Source organism: Triturus cristatus, chromosome 5_1, assembly GCF_964204655.1.
Source record: "Triturus cristatus chromosome 5_1, aTriCri1.1, whole genome shotgun sequence".
In the NCBI taxonomy this organism is placed as follows: Eukaryota; Metazoa; Chordata; class Amphibia; order Caudata; family Salamandridae; genus Triturus; species Triturus cristatus.
In genome coordinates this window covers 301,298,627-301,316,237 of record NC_140587.1, presented here as the reverse complement: position 1 = coordinate 301,316,237, position 17,611 = coordinate 301,298,627, and the positions used below count along the sequence as shown (strand labels likewise).

General features: G+C 42.3%; 1 protein-coding gene across 2 annotated transcripts in view; it reads right to left on the bottom strand.

The window, feature by feature from the left end:
* Positions 1-16,460, bottom strand: part of ATAD2 (ATPase family AAA domain containing 2) — a 424,041-nt gene extending 407,581 nt beyond the window's left edge. The window contains exons 1-2 of one of the 2 annotated variants that reach the window (XM_085604996.1): positions 15,761-16,460; positions 6,429-6,652 (exon numbers count right to left, since the gene is read on the bottom strand). In XM_085604996.1, the coding sequence (XP_085461122.1) occupies positions 6,429-6,652; positions 15,761-15,925 (389 nt within the window). In that variant the 5' untranslated portion in view covers positions 15,926-16,460. The remainder of the gene's footprint in view (positions 1-6,428; positions 6,653-15,760) is intronic. The other variant, XM_085604998.1, reaches the window with a different exon arrangement.
* Between the last annotated feature and the right edge of the window lie 1,151 nt (positions 16,461-17,611).

Below are 17,611 nucleotides of genomic sequence, written 5' to 3'. Positions count from 1 at the left end.
TCAGCTTGATTAGTTGTGCAGGGTGTTGGCTCAATATATGCTGGCCACCAGGTAGAGTTACATAGGAAAGTGCTCACCCTGACAGCGCCACTGCAATTCCCAAAGATTGTAAGGCAAGACTCAACCTCCCAACCCGAAGGAGAACTGGCCATCATCTTCATCCACTGCTCCATTACGTCCGAAAACACTAGCAACTATCTTGAACATGTGGCCTTTAAAATGCACATCTCCAACAAATCAACTCTAAGATGCCCTCATTTACAGGCCTCCTGGTCCACAATCAAACACTGGCAACTCAGACCTCATTTTCCCTCTGGTGCTTTACTCCAGATCCTTCATCCTCCTCTGCGACCTCAACTACCATCTAGAGTACCTCACAGACCCAAACACCTGCAACCTCCTGGAAGGTCCAGCTACGTTTGGAGTGAAGGGCTTCACCCATGGCACCAGACCTCTCCTTGACCTCATTACCAAACATAGTGGACAAGCCTCTCCCCTCACCTGCTTAGACCTGCTCATCCCCCAAAGTGGATCATATCCTACAATCACCTGTAGAAACTAGCACGGCATCCTGGACGAAACATGGGTCACAGGGCTCCAAGTATGCCAACCATAACAACCTTTCACAATCCAGCACCAACACACAGCTGAATCACCTCCTGCACCGCAGCCCTAGCCCGTACAAAACACCACCAGGACGAGGCTGCAGGCAAGCTGGCACAATCGAAGAACTGACTCAAACGTCAGTACCACCAACTCTAATGCAGACAGACCCACAATAAAACTGACAAAAGCACTCAAGTCAGTCCTGAGGTTCTACCACAAGCAAATGAGATCCACCTAGCGATGAGCACTGACCTAACACACTGAAAACAGCACAAGTGACACCAAACAAATCTTTGCCAATATAATGGCTATCACCTCACCCACTGCCAGCTCCATAAACATCACACTATCTCAGGACCGCTGTACCGAGCGCTCCCATTGTTTAAGCCACATAATCAGTAACATCTACAACAATTTCAACCCCCATCCGAATGCATCTATCATCACAGACCTCCTGTCTGACCAGAGGAACCCCTTAGACACTGCCATAATTTAACAGCCAATAATAACCACTGCAGAACCAGCAGAGACCATGCGATCTATTCACTTAAGGACTGGGTTCTCCAAATTCGGTCATGGAGGGCCGGATCCATGCCAGATGTTTTAGATCACAAAATTTATCTAAACGAGGATATGCTAAAGATCTGGCATGGATCCAGCCCTCTTGGATCTACTTTAGAGAACCTCGACTTAGGAGCCCTATAAGAATCCTGCCCACACTTCAGTTTCACCAAAGGACTGGACCCCATCTGCACAGCCTTGACCCAATGCTGAACAACTCTATCAGAAAAGCCACCTTCCGGAATGCATGGAGCACAACACCATACTGCCCCTTCTGTAGAAACCCTGAGCAGATGCAAAGATGCTGGATAGCCAACTACCAACCAATATCCTTGCTGTCCTATCCTGCCAAAGTGCTGGAGAAAATTATCAACCAACGAATGTCCGACCACCTGAAAAAACACCACCTCATCAACCCCATCAAATCGGGCTCTGGCCGAACCACTAGACAAAGAGCAGCCTCACTGCCGCCACAAACTAGATCCAACTGATTGACAGAAGACACTACAGCTCTCATTTAACAACTTATTGGCTGTCTTCCACACCCATCCCTTATTCAATGCCCCCACAAAGTGGGACTACTAAGGACTGCTTTCCACTGGATCTGCTCCTTTTTCATGAACGCACCCAGTGGGTGTCTGGCTCCCTACCCCTCAGCCGTCAACAACCTAATTTGTAGAGTACCCAAAGGATCATCTCTGTCCCACGCTCCTTAATGCCTACATGGCACCATTCGCCAACATATGATCCCATGGAATAAATGTCTCCTGTGCTGACAACACCCAACTCATGCTTTCCCTCGTAAATGAAACATCCACACCAACTTCAACTCCTGCAATTACCAGCTAAATGAAGACCAACCCTCTAAAATGCAGACAGAACAGAAGTGTTACTCTTTGACAAGAGCACTTTCCTATTTAACTCTACCTGGTGGCCAGCATATCTTGGGCCAACACCCTGCACAGCTAATCAAGCTGAGATCCAGTAGAATGGTAGACAACTAACTCTGAATGGCCAGCCAAGTCCATGCAGTCGCCTCCTCCCGTTTCTACACCACAAAGATTGAGCTTTACCTAGACTTCAGACTCCGCCAGCACAGTGCCGCTCCTTATTTACTGCCAGAGTACACTCCCGGGAGAGACCGTACTCTACAAGTAGCCAGAACATAACACGAATAGTGTCTGCACAGTGCAAGTCAATGTTGAGCTTGAAACTCATGCCATGAAAAAGGATACATTTCTAAGCGGACTAACATGCAAACCGGTGCTGTCACAAGACTACTTATTTACAGGCCCTGGAGACTTAAGTTGGTCATCTGTTATGTTGCAGTTTTCTGGTGTGGCCAGAGGTGCTTTCGTACAGTTTTTTGATTGTACGAGACTGCAATAAGGGTTTGTTTGATATAAAGACATTGGTACAGGAATTCCGAATTAGATGATCTGTGGGCATGGCTAGGTTTAAAAAAAAAAAAAGTTTTACAAAAAATTAAATAAAAACAAACAGAAAAGCATCTGCTGTGTTTCCAAAAATCGAGGTTTGCTGCGAGATTAGAAGTTAAACAAATGTAAATCAGTATTTGATAAATGCACAGGTTGATGGCACTATAGCCAAAATTGGACAGATCTGCACTTTGAATTATTAGAGATTACTGGCCTCTAATTAACTTCTGGAAGTAGCATATTTTGTGTTCGGTGCATCTGTTAAATATTTACGACTTCTTGAACATATGTCTTGATGAAGACGACTTAGAATAACCTTAAGGTCTTGAAACGATGATACCACATCTAGGGTAGTTTATTAAACAAGTTAATTGATTTATTTCACTTCTGTTATTTCAATACAGACATGTAAAGAGACCGAGGATATTCTTTAGTCCAGAAGTTATTCTACCAAGAAGTGAACTAACAGGTTGGGTAATTTCAACGAAATCTTTCTACTTGACTTAACAGTACTGTTGGAAATACTCCACTCCCACACCGGTAAGGGTTGGTGGTAACGGAGTATATTCCGGGAACACACAGTGTGGTAGCTTGGCTCGAGTGGTCAGGGGTCAGGCACCGTGCTAAGCATACGATATACCCATACAATAACCATGCGTGCATCCGTTCCAAAAACGACTCTACACCGTAAAAATTATGAAAATATCTTTCTTTATCTTCTTTTTCTCTTAGTTGCTGATTAGATAAATAAATAACAATCACAATATACAAACTTTTTAAATAGTGCAGGTCAAATAAATACTGGCTTAATGATTCAATAAATAGGGGTGATCATAAATAATGAAGGCATAAATATAAGTGTGATACATACAGGCAATTAAATATTCTGAGGCAATAAATACTGTAAACCAATAAATATTGTGCATCAATAAATACTGTGGACCAATAAATACAGTGAAGCAATAAATAGGTTAAATACAATAAATACAGTGCCCCTAATAAATAATTAAAAGCTGACAGTGACACTCATAGAATCAGATCACATTTGAGATTACTATGGGTTAATTTGGCCCAGGCACAGCTTGTGGGGATGTGGAAGGCTTGAGGGTGTCTACTCCCTGGCTTGGACAAGGCTGAGGCCTAAACTGAGGTAGATCAAGGGGGAAATACCAGAGACCTGGCTCTCTCACTCTACACAACCCCTCTAGATTAGTCCCAGCTCACCCCTGGCACAGTCCAGCTGGTTCCAGCACCTCTCTAACCCCTAGAGTAGTCTCTTAGGATTCCACAGGGCCTTTGGCGCCCTCTATTCCACTTACTGCCCTTTTTCTGAAGTTCCGACGCCGCTGGAGTCGTGTCGACGCCGTGAGGCGGATCCGGTTCGACGTCGGCGGCCTCGGCACAATGTCAGTTCCTGACGACGCCGGTAGGCGGCTCCGGTTCGATGTCGGCGGCCTCGGCTCGATCTCGACCTCCGATTCGATGGCGTCGGGCAGTCTTGACTCGATGTCGACTTCGGGCGGCTCCGATCCGATGGCGACCTCAGCTTCGATGACGTCGGCCGGCCTTGGCTCGATGTCGACTTCCGGCGACTCCGGAGTGCGATCCTCACTCCCGACCTCCGGTGCTCCTCTCCTCAGGTTTCCGGCGACTCCGGAGTGCGACCTCCACTCCCGACCTCCGGCACGATTCTCTCAGGTTCCGGCGACTCCGGAGTGCGATCTCCACTCCCGACCTCCGGCACACTTCACCTCGGTCTCCGGCGACTCCGGAGGGCAGACTTCACTCCCCCGTCGACACCGCTCACTCGACCTTGGTTAACTTCCTCCTCGACCTCTGGTACACCTCACGTCCTCCGTCGGCGCCCTCTCACGATCTCTGGCGGCTCTGGGCACGACGTCTGCTCTTCCAGTCAGCGCCGCTTCTCCACCTCAGGCTCCAGGTCTCCAGGCTACTCGACGTCTGGCTCCAGGGAAACCAGTATCCAGGTCAGGATCTTGCTGTTCTTGGTTCCTAAGGCCTGTTCCTGCTGTCCAGGTCCTTAAGATGGTTTTTCTTACTTCTTCCCACACAGGGCTCCAGGCCGGGCTCAGTCAGTAGGGACTAGTATCAAGGGTGGGTTTATGGACCCCACTCCAGGCACACGTTTCCACCCCTGCTGCCTCACTCCTTCCTCCTTCAGGTTTCTGCTCCTCTCTCTTCACCAGTCAGGTGCCAACTGCCAGCTCCAACTGCCAACTCTCTGTCTTAGCTTCCCAACATTCTAAACCGCCTCCAACGGTCACAGGGTTCTGGAAGGTGCTGGTAGGTTCCAGTGGATGCTGGTGATGTCACAGGTGGCCACCATTTTGTGCTCCAGGCCCTCAGACAGAAGTTTCAGGGGTAGCTAAAATGGCTCCCTGAATCTGCAGCAACACGAAAAAGTCTGGTGGTTCCCAAAAAGGAAAAATTCAAATAGGGTTTGAGGCAAAAGTGGGACAAAATAAATAATGATGAGGAGGGACCACCCAAAGGGCTGACAGGTCTAACAAGTACAAACTATGTCAGTAGATCAGCACCCGTTTTTAAACAATGGGGTTTGAGTTGATTGGTTTATAAATAAAATGTTTTTGAACGTTATCATAAATGTTACTGTTTTGGCATGTATCTTAACCTTAGGGTTGTCTCTTAGAATAAATGCTTGTTTTTTTTTAAGAAGAAATTTGATTAATAATTATTTTTATGTGTTTACATGTTAAGTTTACTTGCTGTTATTGTCCACTCATAAGATATGTGCATGAATTTCCAATAAACAGCCTGGACCATCAGGTTGGAATTTTTTTGGGGTGTGGGGTTACCAAAAAAGCATCTTAAGATACAACTTCTATTATGAGCTCAGGGACGGGGACTGGTGCTACAGAACTTCAATTTATTGTATACACAAACTCACTTTAAAATATTCTGGGAATCACCACAAGTCAATAAGAGCCTTCAATACCAATTCAATCCTAGAGAAAAATGTAAAAGTGGCTAATCTTGCCATACTGTTAGTCTGTACTTTTGTCTTGCCATTGGAAAGATAATGTGTTGCAAAGGTAACGGAAAAAACGTGGCTGCACTATTAGGCCTCGGAAAAAACGTGGCTGCACTATTAGGCCTCGAAAAATCTACTCGCACTCACTATGACGAGTCAGATTTTATCAGGGCAAGCTATTTTTAGGGCCTACGGGCCTTTCTGGCAAGAGAGCTCGAACTGGCAAGCAACAGATTTTTTGTTTATAAAGAAAGTTAGTGATCAGTAAAGTGGCCTTTAAATCTTGTCAGATTTGCTGTGCTTCAAAGACTGAAGTCAAATGTCAGCTGCATTAAACATCTGGTCATAAATGACAGTGAATTCCACATATCAACACCAATGAAGGCACACAAAAGCATGTAAAAAGCAGAAATGACATTCCTTTCAATGCTTGCACCTCACCAGACTACTATGACCTCATAATGGAAACCTTACTACAGTCTTCTCAAAGAACATTTGTTTGGCTTGCAATGTACCCATATATGTGCGGTCAGAGCTCCTTAACCCATGTACACAGAATAACTGAACAGACACAGGAGAGAACAGAAACTATGTTCTTGTAAACCTCCCGATAGTTCAGCTCCTATAGAAAAATCGGTTTCTAAAAAGAAGTTAAAACAGGGTTATGGATATCAGAATGAGGGGCCACTGCAATTGGTGGCAAGTTGCCCCCAGGGCTGCAAAATACATTTACAAATGCCCAATTGGATATAAACCGGTAAACTCAAACAAGGAGTTAAGGAAGAGTGTTGAATCCTCAGAGAAATTACCTGGTAAAACGTTTTCCCACAACATTATTTTCGATTTGGGTTTTAGGGCTTTTATCAAAACTCGAGTCCGACGAGTTAAGACCATTTGCTGTCCTTTTCCTTAAGGACCGGAGGGGGCGTCCACTGTTTTCAGTATCAGAGAAACAATCCTGGCCAGTCCGTGATGTATTCCTTGTGGATCGCAGCATATGCCTATCAAAGTTCTCCTCATCAGAGTAGTCCTCCTAAAGGAAGGGAAAAGAAAACAAAAATATATATAAAACGTATGCATGTGTGATCACCACATCTATGATGAGCATAATTATTAGCAGTTGGAAAAAAGGAGCTATGTGCAGGGGCCTCATAAGTCACTAGCAGTAGATCAAAGAGGAAGCGCCACTACTGGACATGAGCAAGAATGACAATATACAAGCTACAGATGCATCTACAGCAACCCTACACAATGTGTGCTTGTGTTGGGAGTGAGGCATTATACTACATACATTTTTATGGGATAGGTGTACCAATAAATTTGTAGACACAAATACAGGTTAAACTCACAGTAGGTAGAATGATGGGAAGAGTGTCTACAGTCCAAAAGGAGGTTAAACTCACAGTAGGTAGAATGATGGGAAGAGTGTCTACAGTCCAAAAGGTCGCCAGCAGTGATCAGACCCTGGGCACCATTACCCAGCAGAGTCCGCCAAGTCTTCCCACAAACACCTTTTATCATTTCAGCACATATACTCATTTGACACATCTACTTTTTGGGTGGAAAGTACCAATCAGCGAACCACCAAATAACTTCTTGGGGATTTAGTCTCATTAAAATAGCTGGTGGAGATACCATCCATACAACTGCACACAATGAATAAGTTTATGCCATGCTTTACCCCATGAGTAAATCAAAACCACTCTTCTAGCAGATGGATCACCACACCACCTACTTTCAGGCAGAGTGTAAAACAAACGGACAAGTAAACCATTTGTTTAAACTCACATTAGACATGGATAGCGCTGTACACTTTGGCCTCTTCCCTACTAATAATTGCAAAGTAACTCAAACTCGCAGTAAAAATAACTCGTTTTCTAAACAAATGACAGGCTCGGAGAAGTAAGTGCACTGCCTATCTGAACCAGGAGGGACAGAGCCCTACTAATCTTAAACCTTCATTCTAGTTTGTATGGAGCCAACGACCTGAAACAAGCTGACACAATCAAACCCATCTGTTATATTTGCAATATACACATTGCATTCACTTATTATTTCTTCTTGGTTCTGGTTCAATTAGAACACTGTTTGTAGAATGTTACCTCTCCAAGCAGTCAGTTGCACCGATTGCCCTGGAGGACTGATCTGGTTGTTGCTGTGCTGCGATGTTTTTACATTAAACAACTTTATCCTAAATCAATTTGTTGGAATCTTATAATGGGGCGAGTTGAGGAAGACTACTCACAACAGAGGAAAGCACACACAGATGAGCAGTTTTCCTGAACCCAAGAAGGATTATTTGCTGAACTTGGAATTTGTCAAGTTATCAACGTAAAAGAAAAAGAATACATGCCATGGCTTAAATGGGAGTACATTAAGAATTGAGGAAGATTGAAAACTGAAATCGTTTTTAAGAGAGTGTCTGACTTCATGTGCCTGTGTGGGATTCAAGAAAGAAAATAGTTTTCCAGTTGTGGTTCGCATCATTAACATCGGAGAAACGAGATGGCGTCTTCTAGGAAGAAGGCATGAAAAGTTAAATTCTCACATCATTCGTCGGTAAAAGGTACTGTGAAAATCCCTAATACAGAGTATCGTTATATCTTTTAAAAGTAAACATACGGGCTCACCGTTGTGACACGCGCATGCAAGTGGTGAAGGACAGCCACAGCCACACCCGCTGAGTCTTCGCGAGTCTCTTCCCAGCGTTGCAACGTAATTTTTCTTCCGAACGGCACCTCAGAGGCGCACAGAATTCTGGGATATCAATATCGGATTCTGTAAAGCGCAATAAATTCTGGGAGGAAATGAGCTAACCACGTAAATGTGGGGGCCATTTTGTTTTCCTTGGATACAGCCTTAGCAACCATAACGCTAGCTGTAAACAGGGATGTGGAATTCCTATAGCCCGACGCCCAGGACATATTGTTTGGGGTCAAGGGCAACAAGTTGTAATGTGTATTTTGTCCTTGGGACAAGTAGGCCCAACCAACTGCAGCACTAACCCTTTTTGCTGCCAGTACAGTACCACATTTTAGATCAGGGAAGGGCATTGTCTACAGTTTAGGTAATGTGTCCATGTGTTAATGCTATTCAAACTTGTATTTATTGTTAATTAATTGAATGCCTTTATTATTAGGGTGAGTGCTTCAAGTAAATGTTGTAAGCTCGGACTCCACTACTGAGTGGTTCCAGTATAAAATTGAACACACGTTTTCAAAGTTTAGTAATATGAGGCTATGTATAATGCTCACAGAATGCTCTCCGATTATATGCAAATATTTTCAGAAGCTTGAAAGCAAGAGTGACGATTCTTTGCTTTCAAAATAAAATGTTCACAAAAAAATGCAAGTAGGAAAAAAACATTTCGATAAACTACTGCAAGATTTTAGGTACCATATCTTTGCAGCATCATTTAGTAACCTGTTGATGTATGCTAGTATTTCCCAAAAATATTCATAATGGAAAATCAGTGTAACCAGTTTAAATACAGTTACGGAAACCAAAAATAAACAAGTATTGGCAAAGCCAGTTGGTCTGAAATTGGAGGTCAGTCTTTTGGTTTTGTCAATGTGTGAATTCTATAGGCATGGTTTTTGTAAAACCATATCTGTGCGGGAGTTGCTGGGCCCTCACCATTTTAACAAACATTAGCAAAAGCAAAAAAAAATTTGGTCTCATAAAGTACCCATTGCCACAGCAGTTCCTGGCACTGAACAAAACTACTTTGTGTGCCGATATGCTCCATGTGAAAGATCAGAAGACTGTCACTCACAGTGATGCCACCTGAGAGAGAGAGATCAAATTGTAATAAACACAAAAGGTCATGGTTAAGGCCAGGCCTAATTAGAGGCCCAATTATTAAAGGAAGTCGCAAAAGTGCATTCATGGTATATATCCTTGCATTCAGTGCATAAATATGGTTTCCGTGAATTCACAGACGTAGGCCAAGAAAATGTACTCCTAGAAAATATTTGTGAACTGCATTTTACCATGAGCAAACATTCATGTGTAGATTTGCTCATGTGAAAATCTGAATGTGTTCAAGTTCACTTTTCCTCCAACCACTTTTTTCCTAACCCCGGAAGAAGTTTTACATCTGCCACTGTCAGGAGTAAATTTCCAACCTCTCTCATTATGGCAAAAGATTAGAGAAGAGTTGGTGAAAACCCTTAAAACAGGACATACGAGTTAGTAGGTTTGCACAGACCCAAAAGGGCCTTCCAACCCTGGACTATTGCTTACCACTATCCTCAGCCCCAGTATGTAGACCTGCAGAAACATGGCAACATAAGGGAATTGCTAGTATTCAAACCCTACTATGGTACGAGCCTTGTCATAATCAGAGAGGCTATTTCAGAACTCTTTTATAATAAGACTACTGCCGTAATTTGTCACCGCATTGCATGCCACAAAAGGGACAAGTAGATATATGAGGCAACCTGCCACATGGACAAGTAGATATTTTATTAAATTCCACACCCCTGTGTATAGGAAAACGGTCGTCTTGATTGAGGATTATTAAACAATTTTACAGAGGAGTCTAGAACAAGTAAGTTAAGTTATTGAAAAAAAAAGAAAAAAAAAATATAGATCACACAGTAGAATTTAGGCAGAAAGCTAACCTATTTGGATCTAATGTATAAAAAAAATATACATGACAAATAGGTATTTGAAGTGACTTGATCATTGTATGATAGAAATATCACCACATCACTTGTTTTAAATAATTTAGTAATTGGTTAGGAGTTAAGGTTAATAGGAAGCAAAATATAAAAAAATAAAAAAAAAAGAGAAAAAGGCAGTTTGATCCTCCAGCTAAGTTTCTACAGTCTAAGGGAGAACCACCATTACCAGGGGCAAGATGGAAGGAAGAGTTTATAAATTATATGAAGGCCATAGACTGAGAAAGAATGGGAGCGGAAAAAAAAAAAAGCATATTACTACACTGTCTTGGATCAGAAGGACAGATGGTTTTTGGGGCATTGCCTGAAATTACTATTGCGGAAAATGCAGAAGCTAACAATGTGTACAAAGAAGCATTAATGAGAATGGAGAAAAGATTTAAACCCACGAGTAATATAGCACTGAATAGGTTTAAGTTTTATACAAGGATTCAAGAGGAAAATGAGTCGTTTGACGACTTTTTAACAGCATGACGCTCCAAGTTTACATTGCAATTTTGGAAACATTTCGGATGAAATGATAAGAGATCAAATAGTAGTCCATGTTAGATGTAAAAAAACGCAAGAACTATGGGTGATCCCAAACTGTCCGAAGCCATTTCAACAGCAAAAGCGTTTGAACAGACAGAAAAATGGATGCATACAGTCAAGAATATTAATAATAAAAATGATAAAGCAGAAGAGGTGGGAGCAAATAAACGTCAAGATGAGGTAAAAAATGATTCACATAGTACAAACCAATTTTCCTCTCGAAATTCATATTTAAAGGGGAAAAAAAATAAGATTTGATGGTAATGAAATGAATATGACCTGCTACAGGTGTGGAAATAGAAACCATATGGCTTCATTTAGTGGATGTCCAGCAATCAAAAGAGTGCAATAACTGTGGTAGACTTGGACATTTTGCGAATGTGTGTAGAGATCAAAGAAAAAATTCAAATCAATATCGCCCAAGGATTTCATGTATGTTAGAAGGTTCGGAACAAGAAGTCAGTTCTGGAAGAAAAGAAGGTGTTGTGGATAATTCAACAAATTCAGGATTTGTTGCATCTGTAATGGATAGCATAGCAAAGGTTGGAGCCTTGGATAACATACTTTACTAATCAGCCCATGTGTATTGCACAAGTGTCCAATGTGGATCTGAGTCTCATGGCTGATTCTGGGTCACCATGGACTATTATTTCTAAACAATATTTTGAGGAAAAACTTAGCGGAAAATTTGATATTAATAAAATTTCACCATCTGATATAAATCCGGTGAGCTATGATGGTTCACGCATTGACATGGTGGGTTATTTTGAAACTTTATTGTACTTTAAGGAAAGAATTGCAAACATACACCTATATGTCGCTGTAAAAGGAATAAATATACTTGGTTGGAGGGACCAATGGAAAGTGGGTATAATGTTGAATCCCAGGCTTAAAGATCCTGTTGTGTTAGATGAGTGTTTTTATTAATCACATTTCAGCTACAGGTACTGAGAACATGGAAAAGGTTTTAAAAGACTCATAAGTTTTTTCCGACTCATTGGGTAAACCTCAAGACTACTCTCATCAGATCATACTTAAAAGTAATGTTACACCGATAAGACAGAAAATCAGACCAGTACTGATCAATGTAAGAGAAGAACTCAAGGAAATGCTAACAGAACTTGTGGAAGAAGGCATCATTGAACCAATTAACTCATCTGAATGGGTTTCACCCAAAGTTTTGGTCCGCAAACCAGACAAAAAAAATTGGAGGTTATGTGTGGATTTAAGAGCATTAAACGCTGGAATTATTGTAGACTGTCTCCCATTACCAAATATAAATGAGGTAGTTTCTATGAGAGACGGTGCAAAAGTGTTTAACATTAGACTTAAGATCGGCCTACCATCAGGTCCCATTGACAGAGGATTCAAAAATGCTAACAGCGTTTATAACTCCACAGGGGCTGCATCAGTACACTAGAATGCCCTTTGGGTTAGCCTCTGCGGCGTCTGTCTTTCAAAGAATTATGCTCAATATCTTTAGGGACCTTGATGGTTTTGTAAAATGCTTTCAGGACGATATTTAGATTTTTCCAGCAAATGATCAGGTTCATCTCAAACATTTGTCTGAAGGATGTTATAGGTTAAAGGAAAATGGGTTGTCACTGAAAGCTCACAAATGCGAAATGTTTAAGAGTGAAGAATATTTGGGTCATACTCTTACAGGTGATGGTGTTGTACCCAAAAAAATCTAATGTGGAAGGTATTCTAAATGCTCCTGCTCCAAAAAACAAAGAGCAATTATTATCTTTTGCGGGGATGTGTGAGTACTATTCTAAGTTTGTGACCAATTTTGCTACAAAAATGGAGCCTTTGAGGAAACTGTTAAGACGGAATGCTGTATTTGAATGGACGGAAGTACAACGAGCATTTTCTGACATCAAACAAGATATTGTAAATGCACCCACTTTAAGACCGTTCTGTATGAAGAAACACTGCATTATCACTGTAGATGCTAGTCTATATGGTATTGGGGGGGGTGTTGTCGCAAAAAAGTGGTAACGAAGAGTGGAATGTCTGTTTTGCTTCAAGGACTTTGAATGAGACCGAAAGGCGCTATGCTGTCGGAGAAAGAATTACTTGCATGTGTTTGGGCAATAGAACATTATAGAAATTACATCTGGGGTACCAGTTTCACTTTGAGAACAGATCATAAACCATTAGTAAATTTACTTTCACCTGGTGGGGGTTGGAATTCCACCGCAAGAATAGCCAGGTTAACTTCAAGGTTGCAAGAATATTGTTTTGTTACAGAATTTGTTCCAGGAAGAAAAAAAAAATGTTACGGCGGATTTTATGTCACGTCATCCATGTGTATCACAATATAAAAATAAGGATGATGATTCAGATATTGTCACCACAATTCAGGATGTGGTAGTTGGACCTTTTGCAAATATTTCAGAGGAAACATGGAAAGACAGTGAAAAAAATGATTTGTTATGGCCAAGTGTAGAAAGGTTTATGGTAGAAGGCTGGCCTTGAAAAAAATAATGTCTCTGAAGAACTTATGCCTATTTTTAAGGTATCTGACGACTTAAAATTGGATGGTGATTTTATTTACAAAAATAGGAAGTGTGTACCACCTTATGAGGTGCGAGAGAATATTCTTAAATTAGCTCATTGTTCTCATCCAGGCAGGTCTGCAATGAAACTTTTAATAAGAAGTTATTTTTGGTGGCCCAGAATGGATCGGATGGTAGATCGTGTAGTTAGAGAACGTGAGACTTGTTGTTCTAGTGATAAGATGCCTCCACTTAAGAGTGGATTGGCCAGAAGAACCTTGGAAGAAATTGGCTTTTGATATATCTGGTCCTTTCCTTAACTTACCTTTGGATTCACGCTATGCTTTGGTTTTAGTGGATTGTCCTGGAGGACTGATCTGGTTGTTGCTGCGCTGCGATGTTTTTACATGTTTGTGGTCTGTGCTGCGCCACATTAGGCCCAAAAAGTCCACTTGCTGAAAGTGCCTGATACGTGCAAAACAAGAGTCCTGAATAAACATGTTAAGGCAAAATGTAACCTTCATTACCAAGTTGTTTTGTTAATATAGAATTAGTTGAGTGCATGCCCAGCTATAGCTTAACAATGAAGACCTTTATGTGGATCAGACAAAAAGACAATGGAAAGTGAAATTACAAATAGGATACCCAATAGTATTTCTTTTGTAGAAAAAATTCCCTTTTTGGAAGTATAAACTGAAAGTTTCCCATTACTGCATGAAGTATTGTCAGTGTGCAAGCAGTTTTGCTTTAAAATGACCAACCTCTTCAAGCCACCATGATTTACAAATTCTATGCCATCTGTACACTATAAACATTTCAGCATGTTTCAGTAGTTCCAACGACACCATGGGATGACGCATGTATGCAGAAAAAACGTCACCGAACACAGACTGTTTCACGGCAGCAAATACAGAAACTAGGTCAGCTGGAAAAAGAAGGGCGCAAGAACTTTGTTCTCCACATACATAAAAAGTCCAACAACAACAAAAAACCTGAGCACCAAAAGCAGGCAGAAAATCCTGTGTTCACTGCTAAAATATAAACTACAGCCTAGATCGGGAGAAATGGAGACTTTACACTAAAAGTGCCTGACGGGAACCCAACAGCTCAAGACGTCTCTCAGGAACCTGTACCTAGATTGTACTATCTACGCTGTGATTAGAAACAGTTTAGACGCTTACATCTTAAGCTGGACCACACATTTTCAAATTCTTGTTCCATAGTATTGTTCCATTTAAATTAACGTTATCTTGGTCTTAACGTTTTGTTTTTTAAGGTTTCTGTGATAGAATATTGATCTCATTCATACAAAAAACAAAAAGAATTATTGCTTTCAGGTCTATGCAATTTTTGTTATGATGAAAAAAGCATTAACTAAATAAATTGTGCAGTCATGCATCATTTATGCATTTAACTCATCCTCATCTACATAGTTTGTATTTAAGAGGGAAAGGAAGGATGATCGCTCATGTTCTCATCTACTGTCCTCCTCAATGAGCTCAAAACGGCCTGCCAGGTTCTATGCTTGTACATAAGCCTGAACAATGATATTCTGAAATTGTACTGACACAAAGATGGTGGGATGAGATGCCAGACCGTACATTATTTGGGATGGTAAACATGGGAACCACATGCCATTCAGGAAACATGTTCATAAGGTAAAGAAATATATTAGATTTGTATACGCTGAGGCTAAGCACGGGCACTAGGATTTTCTAGGATGCAACTGGAGACAGACACACTCGAGTCTGTAGTGTGTGTGCATTACAGATGCAACAGAAACTATTGATGTCATACATGTGCAGCCAAATAGTACTCGGGTCTATAAAGTTGAACACAGGAATGCAATAATCAATTTAAATTCAAAAAGGCTTGCAGAATATAAACTTGGTGATTCAGAACTTAGTTAACGGATGTTTGGGTGTGTCAAACATTCTGTTTTCCAAAGAGCTGGCTTGGGGGGCTGTTCATAACAAGAGCAGATAGTATTTGTGGGTAATCTACGCGTGCTGTTGCATTTGTAATTACGGGCTTGCAGCCGAGCCTCCATGGGAAGAAAAGGTGGGGTCCCTCTGACTGGCAGTGACTAGACTGAAGGGGCTCACTCTGATCAAAAGAGAAGATACCCTGGCTGAATTTTAAAAGAAAAGACGAGCTCCACCTCATTTTATGGGTAAGGTCTTCCCCTGCAAACACTAACAGACAGACTGCGGGGATTTTAGACAGGGTGGGGTCAGGAGTATATACAGACCAACACTTGGGAAGCAGAAAGAAAGGGGTAAATTAAAGCCATTTTGGGCTTTAAAAATCAGTATTCCCCCAACTGAATCGAGTCTGTTGGCAGACCCCCCCCCCCCCCCCCCCACCCCACCCCCCACGTATCATCTTAGGCGGCCTAGATCACCAACACCGCTTGAAACTCACAGTGTTGCTGGCTCGGCCTCCGAAGCGGGTGCCTTTCTTGGCCTTCTTGCCCCCGGTCTCAGTCAACTGACGTTTCTTAACGGAGGAGTCCAGAGAAATAAAGTCATTGCTGGTATCCAGGAGTTCAGCGTCTCCGCCACCGGTCGAGCTACGCAGGCGAACCATGACAGCACCGTTTCCGGGTGGACAACACTGACAGCTCGGCAGTGCAGACCCGACTCGAAACTGGCAGAAACTCTTTTCCCGCCACGACACTCAGTTCACTGCTTACGAATTCTGGCGCCACACGTTCAGCAACGCTAGCGTGTAATGATCCCTCCGCCACGGACCGCGAAATAGTTCCCTCTGGCCTGCTAAATCCACCGCAGCCTCCAGATCGAAAGACAGTCCGGGGACGCAACCGGACTGTCTCTTTGCCTGAGCCGTAAGAAAGGTCGGCCTACCGCTCCCCTGCGACCCCTCGCACCCTTGTGGATCGCTCTGCGGAAGGAGACTTCGCTGGGAAACCTTGTTTTTTTAGGAATTTTGGGCGCGTGCAAAGCAGAAATGGACTGGCTGTCTGCTGATTGGCTAGCCGTGGTCTATGGTCCCGCCCATCGCTGTGGAGTGTGTTAAGTATGTAGGGTGGCGGCAGGTATTCCGTCAAAGCCGCTGCGGCTGAAGGTTAGGTGGCACCTGTGCTGTGAAATATTGCCGGATTTCTGCAGTGTAGCGGTGCCTTTTGGTGCCGTCAACGTCCGCTTGTGTGATGCTTACGTACTAACCTTGAGGTCACTAATCACATGACTGTTCGACTTCAGTGTTTACTCCAGGCTGAGCACAACGCCAGCACTGCGTACGACGGAGGCATCAACACATACATTTTAGTACGCAAGGGGTAGCGCTCTCCTCGCTTAAAACGATAGCGTGCTTTTAGCAAGAAGACGTTTGTTTAGAAATGACGTCACAGTTCCGCGTTTTTAGCGAATGTGTGTGGTACTGCCCACAGTCGTGTGATCATCGCCATAGGAACGGTCTTATTTATTTATGCGTTTTTATATAGCGCGTACTTTATTTATTCCTTAGTGTCAGAGCTCTTTACAATAAAGCGGAATAAATTACATAAGGAAAGAGAGTAATTGTGTGAGTTACAGAATGACAAGTTACATATTCACATAAGATTACTATAAAAAAGCAATCCGTTCAAGTGGTTTTAAAATGTTTATTCCAAGGAAAGAAGCACAGCAACAAGGCACAACTGGCAAGCAATGAGGCACAGAGCAACTGCTTCAATTGCTTGGCAGCAGCCTCAAGGTTCCAGGTGGAATTGGAACATGACATTGTAAGATGCTTATAACAGGAAGGAAGGAAGGGAGGGAGAGAGGGGAAAAAACAAGCACAGAAAATGCAAATACAACATATCTCCCTTTTCCCAAAAGCAAAGTAAGGAGGAGAGGAGCACGCTAAGTCACCTAACAAATTCAGACAACATTTGAGGGAAAAGGCTAGAGCAATCTGACACCTTGACCCTAGACGCAAATGTGTCAGAACGATAGTGAGAATCAGAAGATGAGTTGGGCATGTGTAGACTTTCCTGTTTTCAGTTTCTATTTTTGGTGAATTCTGGTGGTGTTTTTTCAGTGTTTTCCAGTGATTTCAAAACCTCAAAAAAACAGTGCTTTTCAGTGGTTACTCATTTTCGCCCCATAAAAAACAACTGAAACGGTGTTTTACCGTTGTTTATGGAACGCTTTGCTTTTATTATTGTACTGGTTGGCCAGACATGGACCAGTACAGTTGGCTACAGTTCTCCGTTCCCCATCGCCATTTGAAAACATCTAGCCTGGACAAGAAGTGCAAAGAAGTTATAGG